The 20,019-nt window shown below is 40.6% G+C and overlaps 1 protein-coding gene across 1 annotated transcript in view; it reads right to left on the bottom strand.

The window, feature by feature from the left end:
* Positions 1-5,139: 5,139 nt before the first annotated feature.
* TMEM273 (transmembrane protein 273) overlaps positions 5,140-20,019 on the bottom strand; it is a 17,569-nt gene continuing 2,689 nt past the window's right edge. The window contains exons 2-6 of the mRNA XM_027880473.1: positions 18,276-18,326; positions 17,392-17,502; positions 16,872-16,896; positions 6,892-6,918; positions 5,140-6,129 (exon numbers count right to left, since the gene is read on the bottom strand). Of these exons, the coding sequence (XP_027736274.1) occupies positions 6,084-6,129; positions 6,892-6,918; positions 16,872-16,896; positions 17,392-17,502; positions 18,276-18,326 (260 nt within the window). The 3' untranslated portion in view covers positions 5,140-6,083. The remainder of the gene's footprint in view (positions 6,130-6,891; positions 6,919-16,871; positions 16,897-17,391; positions 17,503-18,275; positions 18,327-20,019) is intronic.

Raw genomic sequence — 20,019 nt, forward strand, 5'->3', positions numbered from 1 at the left:
GGGCTTTTCCTGCACTACATTTTGGGGTATTTTTGAGAGGAAATGCAGGGCTAGGCTTTTGTCCTTTGTAAGCGAGGAGTTTCTTGGACTTGGTGTGTGTCACAGGGAAGGAACTGCCACTCCAGTAACAAGCAGGTATGGGCCTGTTGTTTTACTGAGCTTGTATTAGTAACTCTGAGAATTCAAAAACCCATAAGCATATACTCTTGACAGTTTATAATAGAGTTTGGGGGTTTTTTTTATTACTACTGTTGATCTCCCAGTTTCTGAGCCTTTATAGTGTTGCAGAGATCTGAGCTTCTAAGTGTTCTCTACAGTCTCTAAAACAAGGTATATTTTAAATTAAAGTGAAAGTTTCCACAGCTGCATGACTTGAAGACTTCAGATCTCAAGAAGAGTATCGTAGTGCAAAACTCCAAGTTGCATAACTGTTGGCAACATTCTGCTTTTTCTGTTGTTCCTGATCACTAAAATATTGATTTGAGGCAAGTGTAAGATCACATATCCTGCCTTTTCCTCTGCAGTCACTTTTTACCCCTTTCTAGCATCAGTTAGTTCTCTCCTATATTTAGTTCTCTATATCACCAGTTCACTTATCAGAAAAAAATAATTTCCCAGGCATTCCCAGCCAAGTCATTGTGAACCCTCCACTTTGCCTAGTCCCATACCAAACACATCCAGTCAGCTCCTCACACCAGGACCCCCTGAGGTACCTGAGAGCTGTTCCAGCTCTACTTTGGGCACTGCATCCCTTGGGCAGGAAGTAGCAGAAGCCTCCAGTGGAGAGAGCCATAAGGGAAACAAGCAGGTATCTATAGCCTATGAGACGTGAGGTCAGAGGCCTTCCCTCAGGACAAAAAGATGTTGGAAGCCCCTAAAAGAGGAACTTGGGTTGGAATAGCAAGGTCCAGACCTGTCAGAGATACCCAGTATGTGAGGCGTAGATTCACCTACCAGCCTGCCCAGACTTCATAGTAGCTTTGCCTGTTGTTGTTAGAACATCCAGTGAACACACAGCAGCCTTTTCTTCTAAGTACCTGTTTTGTGTTTTGCATGCATTTCAAGGTGGCAGCTCCTATGAAGGGGTTTCTGCAGGAGCCCTTGGGCACTCAGCACAGGTTTCTGTTGCTTCCCTAGTGCCGCTCTAATGAGTTTAAATATCAAGCAGCTTAACACATACAGAGGTTGTTCCCAAAAGGGGTGAATAGTCAGTGTTTTATATTCACTGGAGCATTTCAGTCAGTTTTAATCACAACAGAATATGTTTGCATCTGGTCCCAGCCCTCCGAGTCCTCCCTCAGTACTGTGAAGTAATTGAAGAATATGATTAAAGTTAATTATTTTAATTGCCCATTGACTCAGGAAGATTTCTGATAGCACTGGGTAGGATCTGATCTGCAAAGGAAAGGCCTTGTGGATTGTCTGCATTAGCACAGATCACCACCAGCAGTGGTGTGAGGGGTGCAAATGAAACACCATTAGCATCCTGCAAGCACTGTGTGGGCTACAGCAGAGGGGAGGGTGAAGCAAGGTGGGAAACATGAGACATATTTTTATCTGAATGCAGAAGAAAGAATGTGTACATTGTACCACTTTGCCTGTGATACATTTGGCCTTGTTATTAGTCCACACGGTGTTCAACCACTATGTAATGTCACTGACTTTGTTGAGGCTCCCATCTGATGCAGCTGTGAGTGAAAGCACAGGGTTCTTCTAGGGCTTGAAGTCTGAAATATGAGAACTGAAACCATATATATTCAATAAGGTGAAATACTTAACACCTAACCATTCCAAAAGCAGCATTTTTGTTGGAGGCAGAAGTAAAGAAGAATGATGGTCTACTAGTCAGTTCACCCACACTGCGCTTGGAACACTTTGTCTGTATTCTCTGCCCTGCTGATCCTGCACTGGCCTTTGGCACAGCACTTGGGCTGCTCCATGTCTCATTTCCCCTCTCTGTAAAAAGTAAACATGCCTTCTTAGGACTATGTGAATTGCTTTCATGATGTGTGAGCATGGAAATTCATATAAATCCACTCATGTAGTGACAGAAAGTGCAAAGGCTTGTGTGATTTTTTTTATTTATTTTTTTTTTTAAATGGATAACAGTATATTATCTGTGGAATCAACCCCTTCTGACAATGGAAGAAAAATAAACGAGGACTGAACAGGACCACTTTTAGCTTAGCAACACTAAGCAGAAGTTTGCTGTAGGGTGGTAGGGTCTTCTAGGAGAGTATTGGCACATGCTTGTAATGCTCTTAGGCTTTATCTAGATGTTTGTTACTAGCCCCTGAGCCAGAGAGGCTATTGGAGAAGATGGACTTCTGTCAGACCTAGGCTGGCTATATTGTAATATTCCCTGTGTGTAATGAGAGCAATTTTCAGAAGTTTGAAGCCTCTATGGGTCCTATTTACACAGTATAAACATCCTTTTTCTATTAGGTCTGATAGGTAAGCATTTTCTTGTGTTTTCCTATATTTGGTCAATGAGTGAAAGTGTTTTTAATAGTCTTTTTTATTTGATTAAGTGCAGATATAAGAAACAGAAAAAAATACTCCTGCCTAAAATGATCTGATTTTTCCTTTATTAGTATGAGAGAAGCCAAGAAAGATTCAGGTTGCAACTATTTTGACTATTGATGTTTGCCATCCTTGCTGTTTTAGAAGGGCTGAATCTGACTTCTCTTCCTCTCCCTGCTCAGGGCAGATTTATATCAGAGGGGTCTGATTTACAGTACTCCTCCCACAGGCACTTCTTTTCTACCCATGCAGCTGTACTGAGTCCAGTGGATTTTTGCCTGATTTATTACCATGTGAACAAGGGCTGCACCAAGCTGTGTGACTCCTGCAGTTAGTTTCAATTTGCACTGATGCAGCTGACAGCAGGATTTGACTTGAATGATCTCACTGTTGCTGTGGCACTTGCATTGTAATTAAAGCCAATGCTGCGTCGTTATCTCTTTAGAAATGCATGCTGTGCGTGCACCTCTTAGCTCACTTCTTGTGTCTACAACTGTCTCCTCTGCTGAATAACTCTATTCACAAGCATCATTATGTCGCTGGGCATCTGCTGTGAGGAGACTGAGGTCCAGGCATGGCATGCTGGGGCATGTATCCAAACCCTGACTCCAAAGTCCTTCCCACTGTTATCCATTCAGAAGAATGGCAGTGAGCTCAGGCAGAGTGTCGGGTGCTTAGCATGGGCAGGCATAACCTGTGCCAGACATGCAAACAGGAGAGTGCAGATGCCTGTTGTGGGGGTTGTGGGCTGCCTGGGCTGTATCCTTGACCAGGAATTCGTGGAGCCGACAGTGTCTTTTGTCTTTTGACTGAGCGCCTCCAAAATGCTCACCTTTCATCTAGTTTTCCTTCACTGATTATTACTAAGCACTGCTGTGCAGCTTGGCCCAAATTCAGGAGCTGCTGATGCTGCAAGTGGTGTTGGTAAGGCTGGTTGTAGGAATGGACCAGCAACTCCCTGAGGGGGCAAAAGACTGCCAGGGCAGCCTCGTGTAACAGTGACTAAGTGTGCCCAAACCTCTCAGTGACAGCAGCTCAGGAGGTGCCTTGTTCCCAGCTGTCTGTCTCAGTACTGCCTATCCTTTCCCATATCCAGGGAGCCAAGACACACAGCTAAAGGTTTTGAGAAATCATCTGATCACCACCCCATCACATTTGCCTGATCAGGATTACTAACCTTAATTCTATAGGCCTTTCTCCTCTACTGCTTGTAACTTAACTTTTTTTGTTTATTTTCATCTTTACTTTCCATACCGTACCAAAATGATGTGTACTGAAACATTTGTTCACATAAATAAGGGAAGGTAATCACTTTCCTCCCTGACCACATGCTCTCTTCTGTTCCAACTCTTAATTAAAATGATACTAAAGGAAGCAAATCAATTAACAGATACCTTACAAGATGCTTTATTCACTTACACATGTACACACAATTACTTACAAGTATCACATTACTGCTTTAGTTTATCTCTTAGCAAATGGTGCTAATGAACTGCAGTGTTACTGAAATGGGTAACAGACACATAGGAATCTAGTGAAAGTGTACCAATATACCATTTTTCTCTCAAAATAAACCTTACATTTTGTTATTCAAAATGTGTGGAAAAATTACTGTCCAGTTTCTTTTGCATATTTGAAAAATTACCTGCTCTGTGAAGGTCAGAAAAAAAACATATTCAAATCCCTTCAGTTACAGTTACAAGTACTAAAGTAGCTTATTCTTTATAAAAACAAAATTCTGATATATCTGCTCTTATGCTCTAACATCATACTGACTTTTAAGTCCCTGATTCAGCACATCAGCTCCCCCTTTAATGTGTAGGGTTAATTGCAGCTCTTCATAATCTGAAAGTTGATTCCTAGGAGGCTCTGGTTTCCATGATTTTTTTAAGTGATATTTCTTAATAATACACAGAACTTCTAGGTTAGACTTCATTCTTACAAATGATTTTTTTTTAAGTTAGATTATATCTATTGTATTAGTGAAGAACTGGAAAGAACATTATTTTTAGGATCTGCCACATGGCACAACTGAGAGCAGATAGAGGTATCAAAGCTTACTTTAAGAATGTATGTTAGATGAGAGATTAAAAAAATCCATGTCTACAGACATTGGTCTGAGCTAAAAGTTTATGAAGATCCAATTTATTTACAGTTTATGGTCTTTGGATGTGGATAATGGTTATTTGTAGGTTGCAATAAAATAGTGTGATATCCTGTTTGGAGACATCCTGTAATGCCACAACATAATGCTGTAATGCTCTGCCTGTGAAATACTGGGACATTATTTAATGTTGTGCATGCCATCTACCTGAGGCTCCCAAGCCTTTAAATCCTGCTGGGTTTCCTGAGAGGAGCTGTAGGAATAGCAGAGGATGCCCAGCGTGGTATTGCTGCTGGACGAGCTCCCACAGCTGGAATTTGTTGCCCTGTCGTCACAAGCTGAAAGGAAAGCCTGGCTTGAAATACAAAAACCTTCCTGCTTTTCCCACACCTTGTAATGACAATATGTTACATACAGCATTTTGGGAAAAAAAAGAGGATTAAATAGAATAGAATCTATAGCATTGTTTTCTGAAATGAGACCAAAGCCACAGGATAACAGATAAGGTAAAAGTTGGGAAATGTTAACAAAGGAACTTGGGTTTACACTATTTAAAATTGTTTAAATTATTCTAAATGTTCTTAGACAAAGCTATAATTTTTGTTTTTGTCACTTCCACTGTAAGAAGCTTGTAACTGGCAAGCAATTTTGATGCAATCAAGTACACTGGAATATACAAGGCTAGAACAAGAATTAAGGTTGTGTGTGAGTGAAATTATTCACAAATTCTAATTGTACTTAGTGCATTTTCTTATACTAAAAAATAGGGATGAGTTAATTCTGGAAGTGTCAGATTAGCTTGTTTGTACAGTGTTGACGTGAAATGTCAACAAAACATGAAAAACATTATTTCAAAAGGAATTTTTCATTTTAAATGACCATAACTCATTTAAAATGTCTGAAATCAGCACTACCACCTACAGACAAAAGACATCAGTCCTAAATCTAAAAAATATAAAACTTTAAAATGGCTGAAATGTTTTTCTATTAACACAAAATATATATTTTCTGAAAAATTTGAGAAGCCTTGTGTTGCTTCAACCTCAAATGAATGATTTTCCAACTTGGTGCAGTCATTATTAACCTATCTTGAAATATGGGCGTGATCATGAATTCTGATCCTGAATTATATGGCTACCTTTTTTATTACCCTGTATTTAACTGATTTTAGAAATTAATCATATACTTATCACAGACTAAACAGGATCTATTAATGAACAGAGCTCATCTATTTTATTTTCTTCATACATTTTCCTCATGTACATGCTGTTGGGCATTGCAGGCTTTTTGGGTGCAAGTGATTGAAGTTAGCATGCACTATAAGCTCTTCCTGTAATCAGTCAATCAGCCTTTCAACTAAAGAACAAAGAAAGGAATTGATATCGGTAAGATTCCTGCCTGTGCACAAGAGACTTCTATCGATCCTCAGACCAGGTAACTGTTGACTGCAAAAGGGTTATTGATCTTTTGTACTTAGGTTTTCCAGTACATGGACGTCATCTCTGAAAAGAAAGAAAAATCACAGGTTAAGAGTAAGTCTCTGGCTTTGGTTTTGTGCTGGGAGATGTTCAGATAAAAATCATAGGAATTCTAGAAAATTAATAATGGAGCCGCTGGAATTACATTCGTGAAGCTCCTTTCGCTTAGCTTTCCTTTTGCTATGTGTTTCTTTGTACCTTTGGAGGTATCTGTTTTTTCTTGAGTGACTTAACAGAACAAATGCATGACTGTAGCTGTTGTGGTGACTTCCAGGTGCCCTCATCACTGCCAGGTAGGAATCCACTAGCAGCATTTTAGGGTAGCATCCTACTGTAAGAACTGCTCCCTGTACTGCAGGCACCGGATTGTTGTCACTTGGGGTGCTTCCCAGTATTGCCTTGCCACAGGAGTGAGGAGCAGCTGAGCAGCTCCTGGATCCCTGTCGTGGCTGCATCTTTCTGGGAACTTAATACTTTGAGTACCGGCTGTGGGGGCAGCTGCACTGCAGCTGCGTAGGGCAGGCAGCCTTGCAACCTGCCTAGGCTTTATTAGGGTATTCCAGGGATGCAGCTGGGAAGCTGGAGGACAGGGCAGCTAAATTACCTGCCTAAAGCCACACAGAGTGTCTGGCAGATCCAGGCTGTCAGCAGGAGCTCAGGGTAACCCCACAACCTTTACTGCTGTGCAACCTTTTCCTATGTGAATGTGACTCTACAGCCTCTGTGTGTCTGCCTAGTCACTCCACCTCCCTGTGCCACCAGCAATCCCTTTCCCCCAGAACATACCTGTTTTGGCTTGATCCCATGTTTGACCTGCAAAATATAGAGAATGAGATATTAATTGTGACCCTCAGAGCAGTAATCAAAGCTGAGAATTCAAATGAGCAACTCCATAGAAGTTGGGGAAATGCAGGAACTTTTTTCTCTTTTCTTCACTGCTCTTAATCTTTTATTCAGTTTTACTCCATCTAGTGTCAGCACTTGTGAATAAGATCTTGTCTTGCAGCCCTTGACTTGTTTATATGAGCTCTCACTACTCCATAGGTAAATGGAATTCATCATAGTCCCATTCCTTCAATACTACTTAAGCATCTCTAGTGTCTTTGCTAAAGAAGGATATTACAGGAGATTTGGTGGGCAGGGACATGTTTCACATAATTTGCCTCCATCTTTTTTCCTTCTTTCAGACAAACTTTGTCACACGTGTATTTTAGAAATCTGTGGCAAAATTTTCTGTTTGTGTGAAACTCACTATACTAACTGTTAGTGTTTGAAAGATTCTGATTCTCATCTTTCTATGCCCAGTTTGAACTGGGCACTCAGTTCATGGGAGACCCTATGGTGAGATATGGATAGGTTAGAATTCCAGGGATTTTTTTCTGTTCTGCTCCATTTCCTCCCTTATTTCTTTCTCCAGTTTGGGGCTGGGATGAGTCAGCACAGCTCTATAAGGTGTCAGTGTATGCACTGTCCTGCAGCACTTTCACAGCTAAGTTCCCATTCTGCTAGGTTTGCCCAGTCCTGGTCTTCCAGGGTGTCCAGGGAAGGTATTTGCTGAAGTGCAAGGACAAAGGCTCACCCTTTGTACCTGCCTGCTTGCCTGCAGCCCGGTGACCACACTGGATGTACCTGGGTGTTGTCTCATCTTTGCCTGCACCCATCTGGCACTTCACAGACATAAGGAATTTCTTTTAGTGAGACAGCCCTGACCGTACCCAGGAAGTAACAATTATGCAGCAATATATTTCAGCTTGTTCCAGTTTGTGGCAGCTCTTTCACAGAAAGGAGAGACATTTCAAAATATAATCAGGGGACCTGATATAGGCTGTGTTTATGAAGTTGTCAGAAATTTCTTCACACAAAATAACAGATTCAAGCCTGTGAACTGCTACACAAATTTTTACCTGTCCGGTAGCCATTAAAAAACCCCACAACCTTTTTCCCTCTTCTAACAACAAATTAATACAGAGCAGGCCAGTGCAAAGTGAATTGAGCTAGTTGAGGTGAATCAGTAGTGGATTAGGTTCAGGGATGTTCGCTTGATCCCTTCCCTTGACTGTGTCCAAGGACAAGAACCTGGCAGGGAACTGCTAGGAAGGGTACTGTCTTTCAGTGCCATTCCTAAGTGATTGCCTAAGTGGCCTAATCCTAAGTAACTCAATTCTCTGCGTATAAGAAGAGCAAAGAAGAGACTGGTTGGGAGGTCAGTGCTCATGTAGCCCAATCAGTAAGTCACCTAAAGATAGTGGCTTTCTTGCTGATGCTTTCAGGCAATCTTCCCACTGTTAACAATGCCAGTTGCTGCAGGAAAGGCCAGACCAGCCTTCCCTAGCACCTCAGCTGTAACACTTTACCATTTCCCTTGTGCCAAAAGTCCTTGAACAACCTAATATGTCTGAAAATTATTTTTATGCTCTATCACATTGATTTTTGGCAGGGCCAGTTCCCTGAGGCAGTGGAGATGTGTTACTGCCTGACCAGAACATACAGATGTGCTGGGAAGGAAGGGGAAGCAAAGCAGGCCTTTCTCTAGAGATGTGACACTCCCTTGATCCTATGCTTCACTCTCCTTCAGGGAGTCATAGAAGCTCATTCAAAGGAACCAGTTCACAAGCACTTTAAAAAGCGAGTTTCTGCCTAAAGGAGTAGTTATTCTTCAGCACTTGTCTCCAGCATCCAGCCCCTGCCTCCACCTCTCCTGTGCCAGCATAGGTGTTTCAATGTCTGTGCAGTAGATTAGATTTGGGAGTGGTCCAGGTGTTGTTTTAATGCGCACACACACAAAAAATAACCTACTCACTTCTCAGGCAGTGGTTTACTGTTTTTTTCCTTTACAAGACCGTACAAATTTTCCATCGAAGCTGTAGGCCTCTGCAAAGTGTCTTTAAACCCCATTTTAAACCCATATGGAAAGTCTTTAAGCCCATAAACTTCTGAGAACTGCTGAGAAATACACCATGGATCCCCAGGCACTTGCAGCCTACAAGGCAGAAGTCAGCATCGCTTTGTGATACTCACTCATTTCTTTCAGCTTACTATTTGTTCTTTGATGCTGGGTTGTAAAATGCACATGGAATATGGAGAGTGGATGATTATAAGCAACCATCAGAAGAAAAACAAACAGCTATGATCATACTTAGTACATATTGCTCAAGGCAGAACTCTTGGAAAGTTGAATATTTGTGAACTGAAATAAAATGATCTTACAGACTATACACATGATCTTTAAAAAAGGATCTATAAATAATCTTATTTTATGAGATATCACTGAAAAAGGCTCCTAGGAGTCCATCTGAAATCAGTGATTCCTTTTTCACAAGTTTAGAGTGAACTTGTGTGCAGAAATTGAATGTGATATAGGAAAATCTGTGAGCTGGAATACACAGGAGCTCTGACTTGATCCTGTTCTTTTTGAAGACCCGTGGCACTCTGAGTCTCTTGCATCAAGAGGCCTTGGTTTGGTTTGGTTTTAAGCTGTTGTTTAGCTATCATAGCAGCTCTCATTCCTATCTAATCCCATGTTGTCACCTCTCTGACAAGCCCTAGTCAATCCTCAGTCTGGTTGGCAGACAGGTGCTGCCAGGGAGCAGGAGGCTCTGTGCTTGGTGGCATCTAGTATTTGCGTTATGCTGGGTGCCTGTTGACAGGAGTGAAAAAGGTACTCTTCCAGAAATATTTCTGAAATTTTTTTTTTATCCAGACTTGCAGAAGGTCCAGGGCAAGGTAAAATTACTCATTTATTGCTGGAATCAGTTGCACCAGCAAGTTTGCCAGCAGAGGCCACAATGGCTGTGGAAGGAATTGCCTCTGACAGGTGTCCGAATATTACCAGGAAAGCATTCTCCGAACTCAGCAGGTTTGGCACCAGCTCTTACAATCAAATTATTTAGAGCTACTCAAGACTAGCCTCAAACAGTTGTGCAGAGGAGTAGGAAGGAGTAAGGATTCCTCCCTCTTTGGCAGCTGTGAAAAGGTCAACCACAAAGGCAGCCCCTAGATCCCAAGGGAGCACAGGCATCCTGGGCCAGATGCCCTCCCAAGGAATGTGGAGGGTGGCCAGGGAGTAGCAAAAAATAGCCAGAAGTGTGGCTCTGCCCATCAGGCTGGTAGCTGGCATCAGTGAAGTATGCTGTATCCTGGAAACAGGCTTAATGAATTAATCTCACCCTAACAGTTTGGGCCATACTTATGTAAAAATATATAACTGTCTCTCAGTGTGTGTCTGTATACAAAGTATTCCCTCAATTCAGGAATGGTGCTAGGAGGAGCTGAGAACCTGGAAGTGCCTACAGAGTGTCTTAGTGCTGCTTTTTAAAGCCTGCTGTCCCCAGCATAGTGCAAAGCTCAGTGTCCTTGATTTTGGAGTGTGTGATATAAAGATTAATTTCATTTTAAGGAAAGGGTAACCTGAACCAGTGACTTGTCCAAAGTTGTTCAGAAGAACAAGTTTAGCTAAACAGGGCAGTGACAGAACTAGGTACTTTAATTGTGTAAACACCACCATTTCTAGTCCTCCATGTGGGAAGAAGCAGACACCTTCAGGCTAGAAGATGAGGGGTGAAAAAAACCCAGAGGGCACTGGGAAAGAGAGTCAGGATGGATATGGGACAAGAGATGGACTAGGATGCAATAGAGCACTACCATTTTTATTAGCTGCAGTGATCGGGAGGCAGACAAAATCTGGATAGAGTCTGAAGCTCTTTGGTATGGTATCTGGTGCTTTTCCTTCTCTGCTTTCCCATATCCCTCTGCTGAACCTTGCTCTTTCTAGACCTGACAGTGTTTTCTTTCTATGGCAAAAATGCCATGTCTGCACACAGCAAGGAGAAAACTAAGCTGAGTGGGGAAAGGGAGGTAACTGGTGGGCTAGGGAAGATCCACTGGGGTCTGGTTTTGTGGGACTATATAAAGTAGTTCTTGTATCAGGGAGGTCCATCTGCACTGCAGTGTGAACTGCCTTCTGCCAGGTGTTTTTCTGGCAGGTCTAGTCCCTGACAGCTGAAGCTCTTGTTTATGTTTGCTGTTGGAAAGCATCTTGGAGGATTTGATCTGTTCCAGACACTGTTCTGCTAATGCAGAAATATGAGACACCTCAGGAAGAAAAAAAGTGTGCTGTTTATCTTTGGTTGATAATGTTTGTTAGCGCTTTGTAGTGATAGACAATTCAGTGGTCACACATTTTGTGTAATGAGTTATTGATTTCATCTCCCTCTGCAAAGGTATCCAAACAAATCCTATTTTAACTTTTTAATAGGGGTCTTAGCAGGAAGACTACAGCTTGGATGAAGTTTAGAGAATGAACTGGTATCATTCCAGAATGAACTGGTATCATTCCATACCAGAATGAACTGGTATCATATCCTGGAGACTTTATTGCTGGGAAAAATGTCCTCCTAAAGTCAGGTAAGTGCAAAGAAAACATCTGTCTCCATGTCTGACATATTTCCACTGAAGGGAATTACTTCATTGAAAAGTAATCAAAAATCACAAAAGTTGCTATAATGTGGCTTAAAAAGAACAAATACTACTCCCTGTTTTCCACTTTCTTTGTATAAAACCTTCTTTGGGAAAGGTATCTTTGTTCCCTGAATTAATAATTCCTTTGCAGATTTATTTTTGGCATTGTGCTATTTCAAGTACTTTTGCCATTGAACTTGTCTACAGTAGAGCAGCATTATGTGCTTCTATCTTAAGCAGATATGATTTCAATGGATAGTAAAGCAGCTGAGACAGCATCACTGCCTGGCTGCAGGATGAATGTATAGTGTTACGTGTGAATAGCTGACACAGCATGTGAGTCCCTGCAATGCATTTCAGTACTCTGCATCCTGTGCAACCTGTGGTCTCCATCTTGGCCCTTTTTCCTTGTGCACCACTCTTCTAGTGACACCTTCAGACATGGACAAGGTCTTTTTTTTCCTTTTCAGTTTGTATTTACGTATGGATTTTGATTTGTAAATTTTGGGACTGTTTTCCAAAGGACTCCCACTTTCTCAAGTGCCCACCTCAGCATCAAAAGTAGATCTCCAGTAAAGTTTATTTGTGAGGTCAGATTCTGGTGACTAGACAGATTGTGTCTCTCATTTGCAGGTGATAGTATCAGTGATATGACTCATGCCTATGTTTTTGGCTTCCTGTTTGTTAAATGATGCATTCTGCAAATCACAGTATCCCAGACCAAGCTGGACTATTTGGATCAGAAAGAATTGCCCTCATCTCTAAAACAAGACAATTGTCTTTCTATCTGACTTCAAACGAGTTTGAAATACATGACATTTTTAGATCAGATCTTGTTCACTATTTCTGCCTGTCAGGCTACTGACCTGAACATGACTCTTTGTTCAGATGTTTAGGCTATGACAGTTCTGCTAGTTGGAAGAAACTGCTGCTCAATATTCATGTCTGCTTGTGATTGCCCAAACCTAGTCTTTGCCATGCCATCCATCTCTGATGTTTGTATTTTCAAAGTAGAGAATTTTGCCTCCTGTGCAATTCATTGCACTGTTTTAGAGGTTTTTTAGAGCAGACTGAAAGCTTTCAAGGTGCAAGACCTTCTCCATTCACCTAAAGAGCACTACAGTTCTCAAAAGCATCTTGTGTTTCTCAAGCACAGTCTAGCAAAGGCCAGAGAAGTCAGTCCCTTAGAAGTCAAGACAGAAAATACAAGAGAACATCTAGATGAAGCTTTGGGAAGGAAAAGAAAATCACCAACACATTTTGCAAGCAGCTCCCAAGTTCCTCCTCTCTTCCATCAAACATCTGAATAATTTGTGTCTTGCATTTAAAACCTGATCTCCTGCTGGGTCCTGTAGAACCCAGTAAATAGCATGGGAAATTTTGGTGTGTGCTGTTGCCTGGGACGTGTTGACAACAGATTCATTTGCAGCAGATTTAAAATATGTACCTTTTCCCTTTTAGTAAACATTCTCCGTCTCACCACCCTTCTTGTCTCTGTATGTCTCTTTGTCTCCTGTCAAAATAAATCTGGCTGCCATGCACTGTAGTTAACTCAAAATATTGCTAACATTAAATGTGCCCAGACATTTTTATGAATACATTAAACTTGCATGGAATTTTGAGGCATTATAATTTACCAAGCTTACACCAAGATGGCATTTGATACTGACATGAGCTATTAATTAAAAAAGAGGACGTTAAATAGTTGTCAGTTGACATCTAAATTACTGTTCTGTTGGCTGACAGAAGCTTGCCTCAAGCCTTTCTCTTCTCAAGTGTTAGTAAATATCCCATTGAGTTTAAGGGCATCCCATTGTGAATTGATTGGTTAAATCTTAATGTTATATACCTGACTAAATAAAGCAGTAAATGCTGTTAATTGTTTCACAATGAGTTGTCAGTGTCATGTGGGTGCAGAAACACTTGTGTTTGAAGTATTTGGGAAACTATCAGGGGAGACACATACAAATGCTTCCTGACTTTACTGGAAATCTGTTCTTGCAATTTGTTGGTTTGGTTCAGTACCAGCTAACCAGGGTTCTAACACAGACAATGATTATCTGCATCAAGGCCTTCAACTGTTAAGAGGCTGAGCAACTCCATCGACTATGAAAGTACTGTGCTGGGTAAATACCCACTCAGAGTATTTCCCAGCTAGAGAAATTATTGAGTGGCTTAAGGCACTTGTGGGAATGATGATGTGAAATTTTAAACAAAATTTGGCTGAAGGTGAATTTGGTGAGTGTTCTAACAGTTGGATTAAGGATTTTTTTCCTGAACAAACATTAATAATCACAACTAGTTAAGCAGAAAACAAAGTTGTCTCCAGAAGATACGCCAGTTCTCCTCTCCTATCCTAAAAGGGTGGTGTCTTGATAAACACTGAGGGTTTCAGGTTGCCTGTATCCCTGAGGGATTCAGGATGGCCATATGGTTGGTTTGAGTAAATCTAGAACCAGGTGATTTCGGATAATGGACTTCACTTTATCAAAAGGTTTTCTAGGACTAGTCACTGATCTAAAAATTCCATGAATTAGAATTCTGTAGGAAACTGAAGGAGGTAGCTAAAATCAACTTAGACCTAATTACCATATGTGTCTCTGGGGACCTGAATAAATGGGAAAGTATGACATATGGGGAAAAATAACCATGAATAAAAATGAACAGCTTGGATTTTCTTGAGGAATCTCCTACTGTAGCACTTACATTGCAGGTTTTCAGCACAAGTAATATTTCAGTGCTCTTTTCAGGAAATAAACTGGGAGGAATTGTGGTGGCTTTGTGTTCATGATGGTTTGGGGATATTTTTTTTTCCGTTGCCACTGTTAAGAATGGCTACCCCACATACGTCTCCTTTCAAAGATCTACAACCTCAACCAGTTAGATGAAGAATGTTAGAATCCAAAACATGGCTTATAACCGCTTTCCTCTGGTCTAATGTGGTCTTACAATGAAGACATGCCAACATGTGTGAGAGCCCTATGGAAGGCTACCAGATACTTCAGATATTTTTTGCTATAAAGGTCCAGTTCCCCCCCCCCCTTAAGATATTTCCATTAGACATAGGCAGTTTAACATGTCAGCACAAACTCTAACATCTGGGAAGGCCCTACCCTGAAGAAGGTTAGGAGGGAAGATAAAGTACATTGAATTGTGAATGCTGTACTTCTTTTTGATTTTCTGTGTATAGATTGCTTGGGTTGCAGAATGATGGTGCAAAGCCAAACAAGTTCTGCAAAAATTATCTGAGATGTGGAAAAGTATAGCTTTGTTTATAAAACAAAACACCAGAGGTAATCCCTTGCTAAGTACTGATGCTGGCTTGAAGATGTCTGCATTTCAGTAATCCTACTAAGAAGTAGTTTACAGGGGCATTTTAATGTTTTCTATGGCTCTGATAGTATTTTTACTTTCAGAGGTTTCCTCAAAACCAGTAGAAGCCTATACTGTTTGCACAGATAATTACCTGTATTATAGAACCTCTTAATGACCCATCAGGGAGTAATACATAGATGACATGAAGTGAATAAGAACAAAGATTTTGAGTAAATTACTCACTACCACAGCAGAATTGAAAAGTACAATTGATTAAGAAGTGATGGTAGATTTCTAATTGTTTTCTACTTAACCATAAAAATATAATCTTTAACATAAATAGTTTTGCCTCAAAACATTGTGGAATTGGAGCTTCTCTCACTGGTCAGTGTCAGTGGCTCTAAGGTAAAAAGTTTGTGTGTTGTATCACACTTCCAGCCTTAAGACCAGAATTTTGTCATGAAACTGGAAACTTCACTCTACCTCTTGGCAAACACCTGTAGACTGGGACAAGGAATCATCAAAGGGGTCACAGTAATGTCATCATTAAAGAGGTTAAATTTTGCTGCCATGATAGAGTCAGTCATTTTCCCTAGAAAAATCAGAGGATGGTATAATAAATTTTCAGACTAATAATTTCAGAAGGAAAATATGGCATATAACAAACAGCAAGGGAAGGTAGAAAGTCCAGTGTGGAACAGTTCATAGATCATACTGTCTGCATTTCATCCAGGCAGTAAATCTGCCTTCTGTGTCTATTCTTCTCTTTGTCCCTCTCATCCCCTTATTCCTTTTTCTTTTGACTCTGGTCTCTGGCTTTTCAGTTCTAGCTTAGCTCTTTCTCATGACTTTCCCATTCATTGCTCTGTCTATACTGCCCTTAATATGCCATGAATTTTACCAGGTATTCTGTTTGTTCTTCTGAACCTATCATAGTCCTAATCTATTTTAGGTTAATACACAGAAATTGTCAGAGTCTTGTCAGAGAATAGTGTATTATTAGAAAGGAAACATTTTATGAGAGTTGTCTGTGTTAGGCTTTTGAAGTGCCTCCCTGGGAAAATAACAGATGCTTCACAACTGGGGCCCTTCACTGTTGGACAGGTAAAACATTGAAGTTGTTGCTGCAAGGGGTGCCCTTACTTGGATCTTCAGTTCAGTATTTATTTATGCTGTGCTCTGAGGAATGGCTGTGATGGAGACATCCGTCTATCCAGCTCTCTGAGAGAGGCCAAAAGCCTTTTCTGAGGTCACTGAGTATACCTGCTGTCTTCAGTTCATGAGAATGCTGATTAATTAATGTTTGCGATTTTTTTAATCACTTCTAAAACGACTCAAAGGGACACAAAGTGTCCACATCTGTAGGTTACCATGAGCCAACAGACAACTTGCAGTCCAGAGTCTCTGTTCCTGTACATCTCCTCCCCATTGCCTTCCCTTGGAGGAGAGGTAGAGTGGCCTTTGCCCAAGCAGTCTGGCACTGCCTCTTCTACTGGTGAACACTCAGGTGCTTGAAACCTAAAATGGCCATACTGTTTCTGGGTAGGGGGGAGGAAGGTGAAGGGTAAAGATGCATCCCTTCCAGCAGGAATGATCACTGCATGACCTTGACCTATAAGAGCCAGGAGTGAAGGGAACCCTCCAAAATAAGATCCAGAAACAGTAACCTTTGATGAAGTCATTTACCCACAGTTTGCTATTATTGTATCTAGTATAAACTAAAAAAAGGAAGAAGCCTAATCACAAGTGTTTGAAGGATTTTCTTTCTAAAAAGGATTTCAGTCTCATGGGATTTCTTGTGTATTTCTGAAATTACAAGGAATTTCCTTTTTCCACACAGATCCACCAGATATCCCAATCCTCTAAGGTTTACATGTGTGTTCTGTGCAATCATTCAAATGGCAGTCATAGGAAAGCATCATGCATAGAGAGAGAGAGGAGTTGAACTTATGGTTTGTGTATCACACAGTCTCAGAAACCACAATGACTCTTACCTTCTATCCATCTTGCCATCTGACTCTAAAGAGAGAACAGGACAATGTGGTTAGTTAAGAAACCAGGAACTGGGTGATGATAGGCCTGTGTAGAAGTTTTAAGGAGGGAACCAGGGGAATATAGTTACTGTTGGTAAAGATACAGCCATCCTTTCTGAGGCAAAACTCTTGATATTTGTGTGATGCAACTTTCCTAAAGCCCTTCCTAATTCTTCCAGCTGAAATATCTTGTGTTCTTTTCCTCAGAGCTGTATCTTTGCTAATATTTTGGCAGTTTTGGGTTTGGCTGTAGCACATACCCAAAATATCATGAGAAACAACTTTGAGGCTAAAGAGTTGATTATACTGAATCTACAATTCTAGGCAGTCCATCACTTCAGACATGTTTAAAAGAGTTCTTCATAGGAAAACCAGAGCTGTTGTACATACACAATTGCTAACACTGAAGCTCTGATCTGCTGTATCAGAAGATATGGAGAACTAGATCTCTGGATAAGGGATCAGGAGTTTTTTTTCTTACCTCCAGAGACATGCTCAAACATTTGGGTTTTGATCATGCAGATTATTACTGCTACAAAACCAATTGATAGAAGTGCTCCCAGAGTAACTCCTATAATAACGTACGTGTAATCTGCAAATATTGAAAACAAGTCAGTGAGTATACACCGTTAAGTGATAAACGCAGTCTTTGTGTTTCTCATGTGACACAAAGTTTCCAAAGTTTAAATGCATCCTTACAAAATGATAACGCTGAGCCAGACTAGGAAGCTGAGAAGAGTCTGAGTCTACTCTTTCAAACGCCTGTATATCACGAATCCATGTGAACTCATTGCTAAGGGGCTCAAGGGTGTTTTATGATAAAGAACAACTTCAGCCTTTGGTACGTGCAGGTCTCAGTTGAGTTTTAGAGCTAGGGCTATACTTTTCCCCCTGAAGCAAAATACCCCATCCCCACTCCTTTGCCACTCTGTATCCTGCCAAACTCTTATTGCACATAAGAGTCCACCTCCTAGTCCTTACCCTCCTGCCCTGCCTGACTATTCTGCCTCTGTAAGTTTTTGCTAGGGGGAAGCAGGGGAATTTTGAAGTGTAAACTATGCACCATGTTGTGATTTTGCATCAGTGTGTGTACATGAGGGTCCACTTCCATATGTGAGGCAGGAAGGTGCATGTGTTCAGAATCTGTGTTCTAGGCTTTTACTCCCCATGCTCATGATGCTTACCTAAAAGTAATTTAAAGCATGAGTCACATGACAGGACTCTGCTGTACTAGGTAATAAAAACACACAATCAGATAGTTATCTTCTACACATAAAAAGTACATAAACTCTTCTAAAGGCATTCAGTTTTGTTACTTTGACTCTAACTTCCTGTGTGAAAGAAAACATCTCACCATGAACTCACCAATTTCCTCTTCTGGATTTCCAGAAGCATATGTCTTTGCTCTCCAAAAATCTGGAATGGAAACATTTTAGCCTGTTAGGACATTGAGCAGAATGCCATATCTGGCTATTTCCAGGGGGATAGTTGATTCTAATTTAGCTTAAGATAGGATCTGAGGATTCCTGAAGTAGTGAAGTGTTATCAATCAGGTTCATGGGGGCATCCTAGAAGTGTGGCCATCATGTGCCACTTTTTGAACAGAATAGAAAACACAGTTTCAAAATTTGATGTTGTTTTAGCACTGTGTCCATTCCACAGTTTCCTCACTGCAAGCCTGAGAGCATTGCTTCTCTATGCAAGAGAAGCTGCTATAAATCAAGATTACAGATGCACTAAAGCTAACAAGACATGCTAGCAAGTAAGGATATGGTACACCCCAGCACCCTTTCCAGAAAATATGAATCCCAATCCTGCTTGTAGTTCCAGTCTTCTAAATGTGTTTTATTACTGTCAGAGAAGAGAGTCTTTTCCCCTTGCAAGAAAACTTTATGGGCTGGGAGCAAAGGGTTTCAGAGACTTCTATGCCAAGTTCCCTGTTCATGAGAAAGACACCTCTTGGCCCTTGCCTTCTCCATAAAGCTACTGAGCTGTGTAGACTGATGGTTAGCGTGCACAAGACCTCAGAATGGAGTGGCTCTGAAGAAAATAATTCATTCTCACATACTTCATGAAAGAAACAGATTCAAAATTTAAAAAAAAAAATGAGAAAAAGGAGAGGTCATATTTAGTTTTAACATTACTTGGTTATTATAGGAAATGGATAAAAATGTGCATTTAAATGGTTTTCTTCACTTATGGGCATGCAAGGGTATTTCCACCAAAGTCTTTTCAAGTAGCTCCAAATGATGTAACTGACATGCCTCAGGTGCCTGGACCATGAGAAGGGATTAAAGACAGAAATGACTCCTGCATTTCAAAACAGCATGCTGCTAAATTTCTGCACATGCCTCAGGCAGAACATGAAGTCCTCTCCTACAGCTATTGCTCTTTGGCAAGTGACAGTACATATATGCCAGCTGCTGGGGACATAGCTGCTTTGCACACAGCACCATCTTTTCACTGGCATTCCACCATAGTGGGGAATTGTGAGGGAGTATCATTTCACTGAAACTCAAGTAGAATTTTAATGTCTTAAATGCATCCAGTTTTCCTACTGCTAAGGTGTCCAACACTGTAAGTCCCAGCTCCTCTCCTCCACTTCTTGTGGAGAATATTTATTGTGGAGAAGTATTTCTTATTTTAGAGAAGCAGAAATGTTTTCCCTCTTAAAGCCCCATGACACTCAGAGAGGGAGTTAGAAGGGGTTATACTGGCTATACTGAATGACAAAAAACAAAGTTATAAAAATAAGGCAATTTAAAGAGAAAAGTCTAAGACTACACAATGGGTGTAAAAAGCATAGCTTCTGTTTTGCCAGATTAAAAACCAGTCTCTTTGCTCTCGCCTGTGATTTTATTTCATTATAAATTTTAAAAAACCCACCTTTCTTCCATCCCCTTAATTATTCTTTGTGCTCGTATGAAGAATGTTTTAAATTCAAACATAATAAAAGTGATATTGTATTACTTTTATTATCCTAATGATCATAATACATGGACCTTAATGTATGCTTTCTAATGGAATTATACCAGTGACAGATTATGTGTTTTATGGCAGAAATAATATTTTACATGTAATATTTTACGTAGGTCAGTTTAATATATTG

This window comes from Empidonax traillii, unplaced genomic scaffold, assembly GCF_003031625.1.
Source record: "Empidonax traillii isolate 1590-97213 ecotype Southwest subspecies unplaced genomic scaffold, ASM303162v1 scaffold70:size1330859, whole genome shotgun sequence".
NCBI classification, from domain to species: Eukaryota; Metazoa; Chordata; class Aves; order Passeriformes; family Tyrannidae; genus Empidonax; species Empidonax traillii.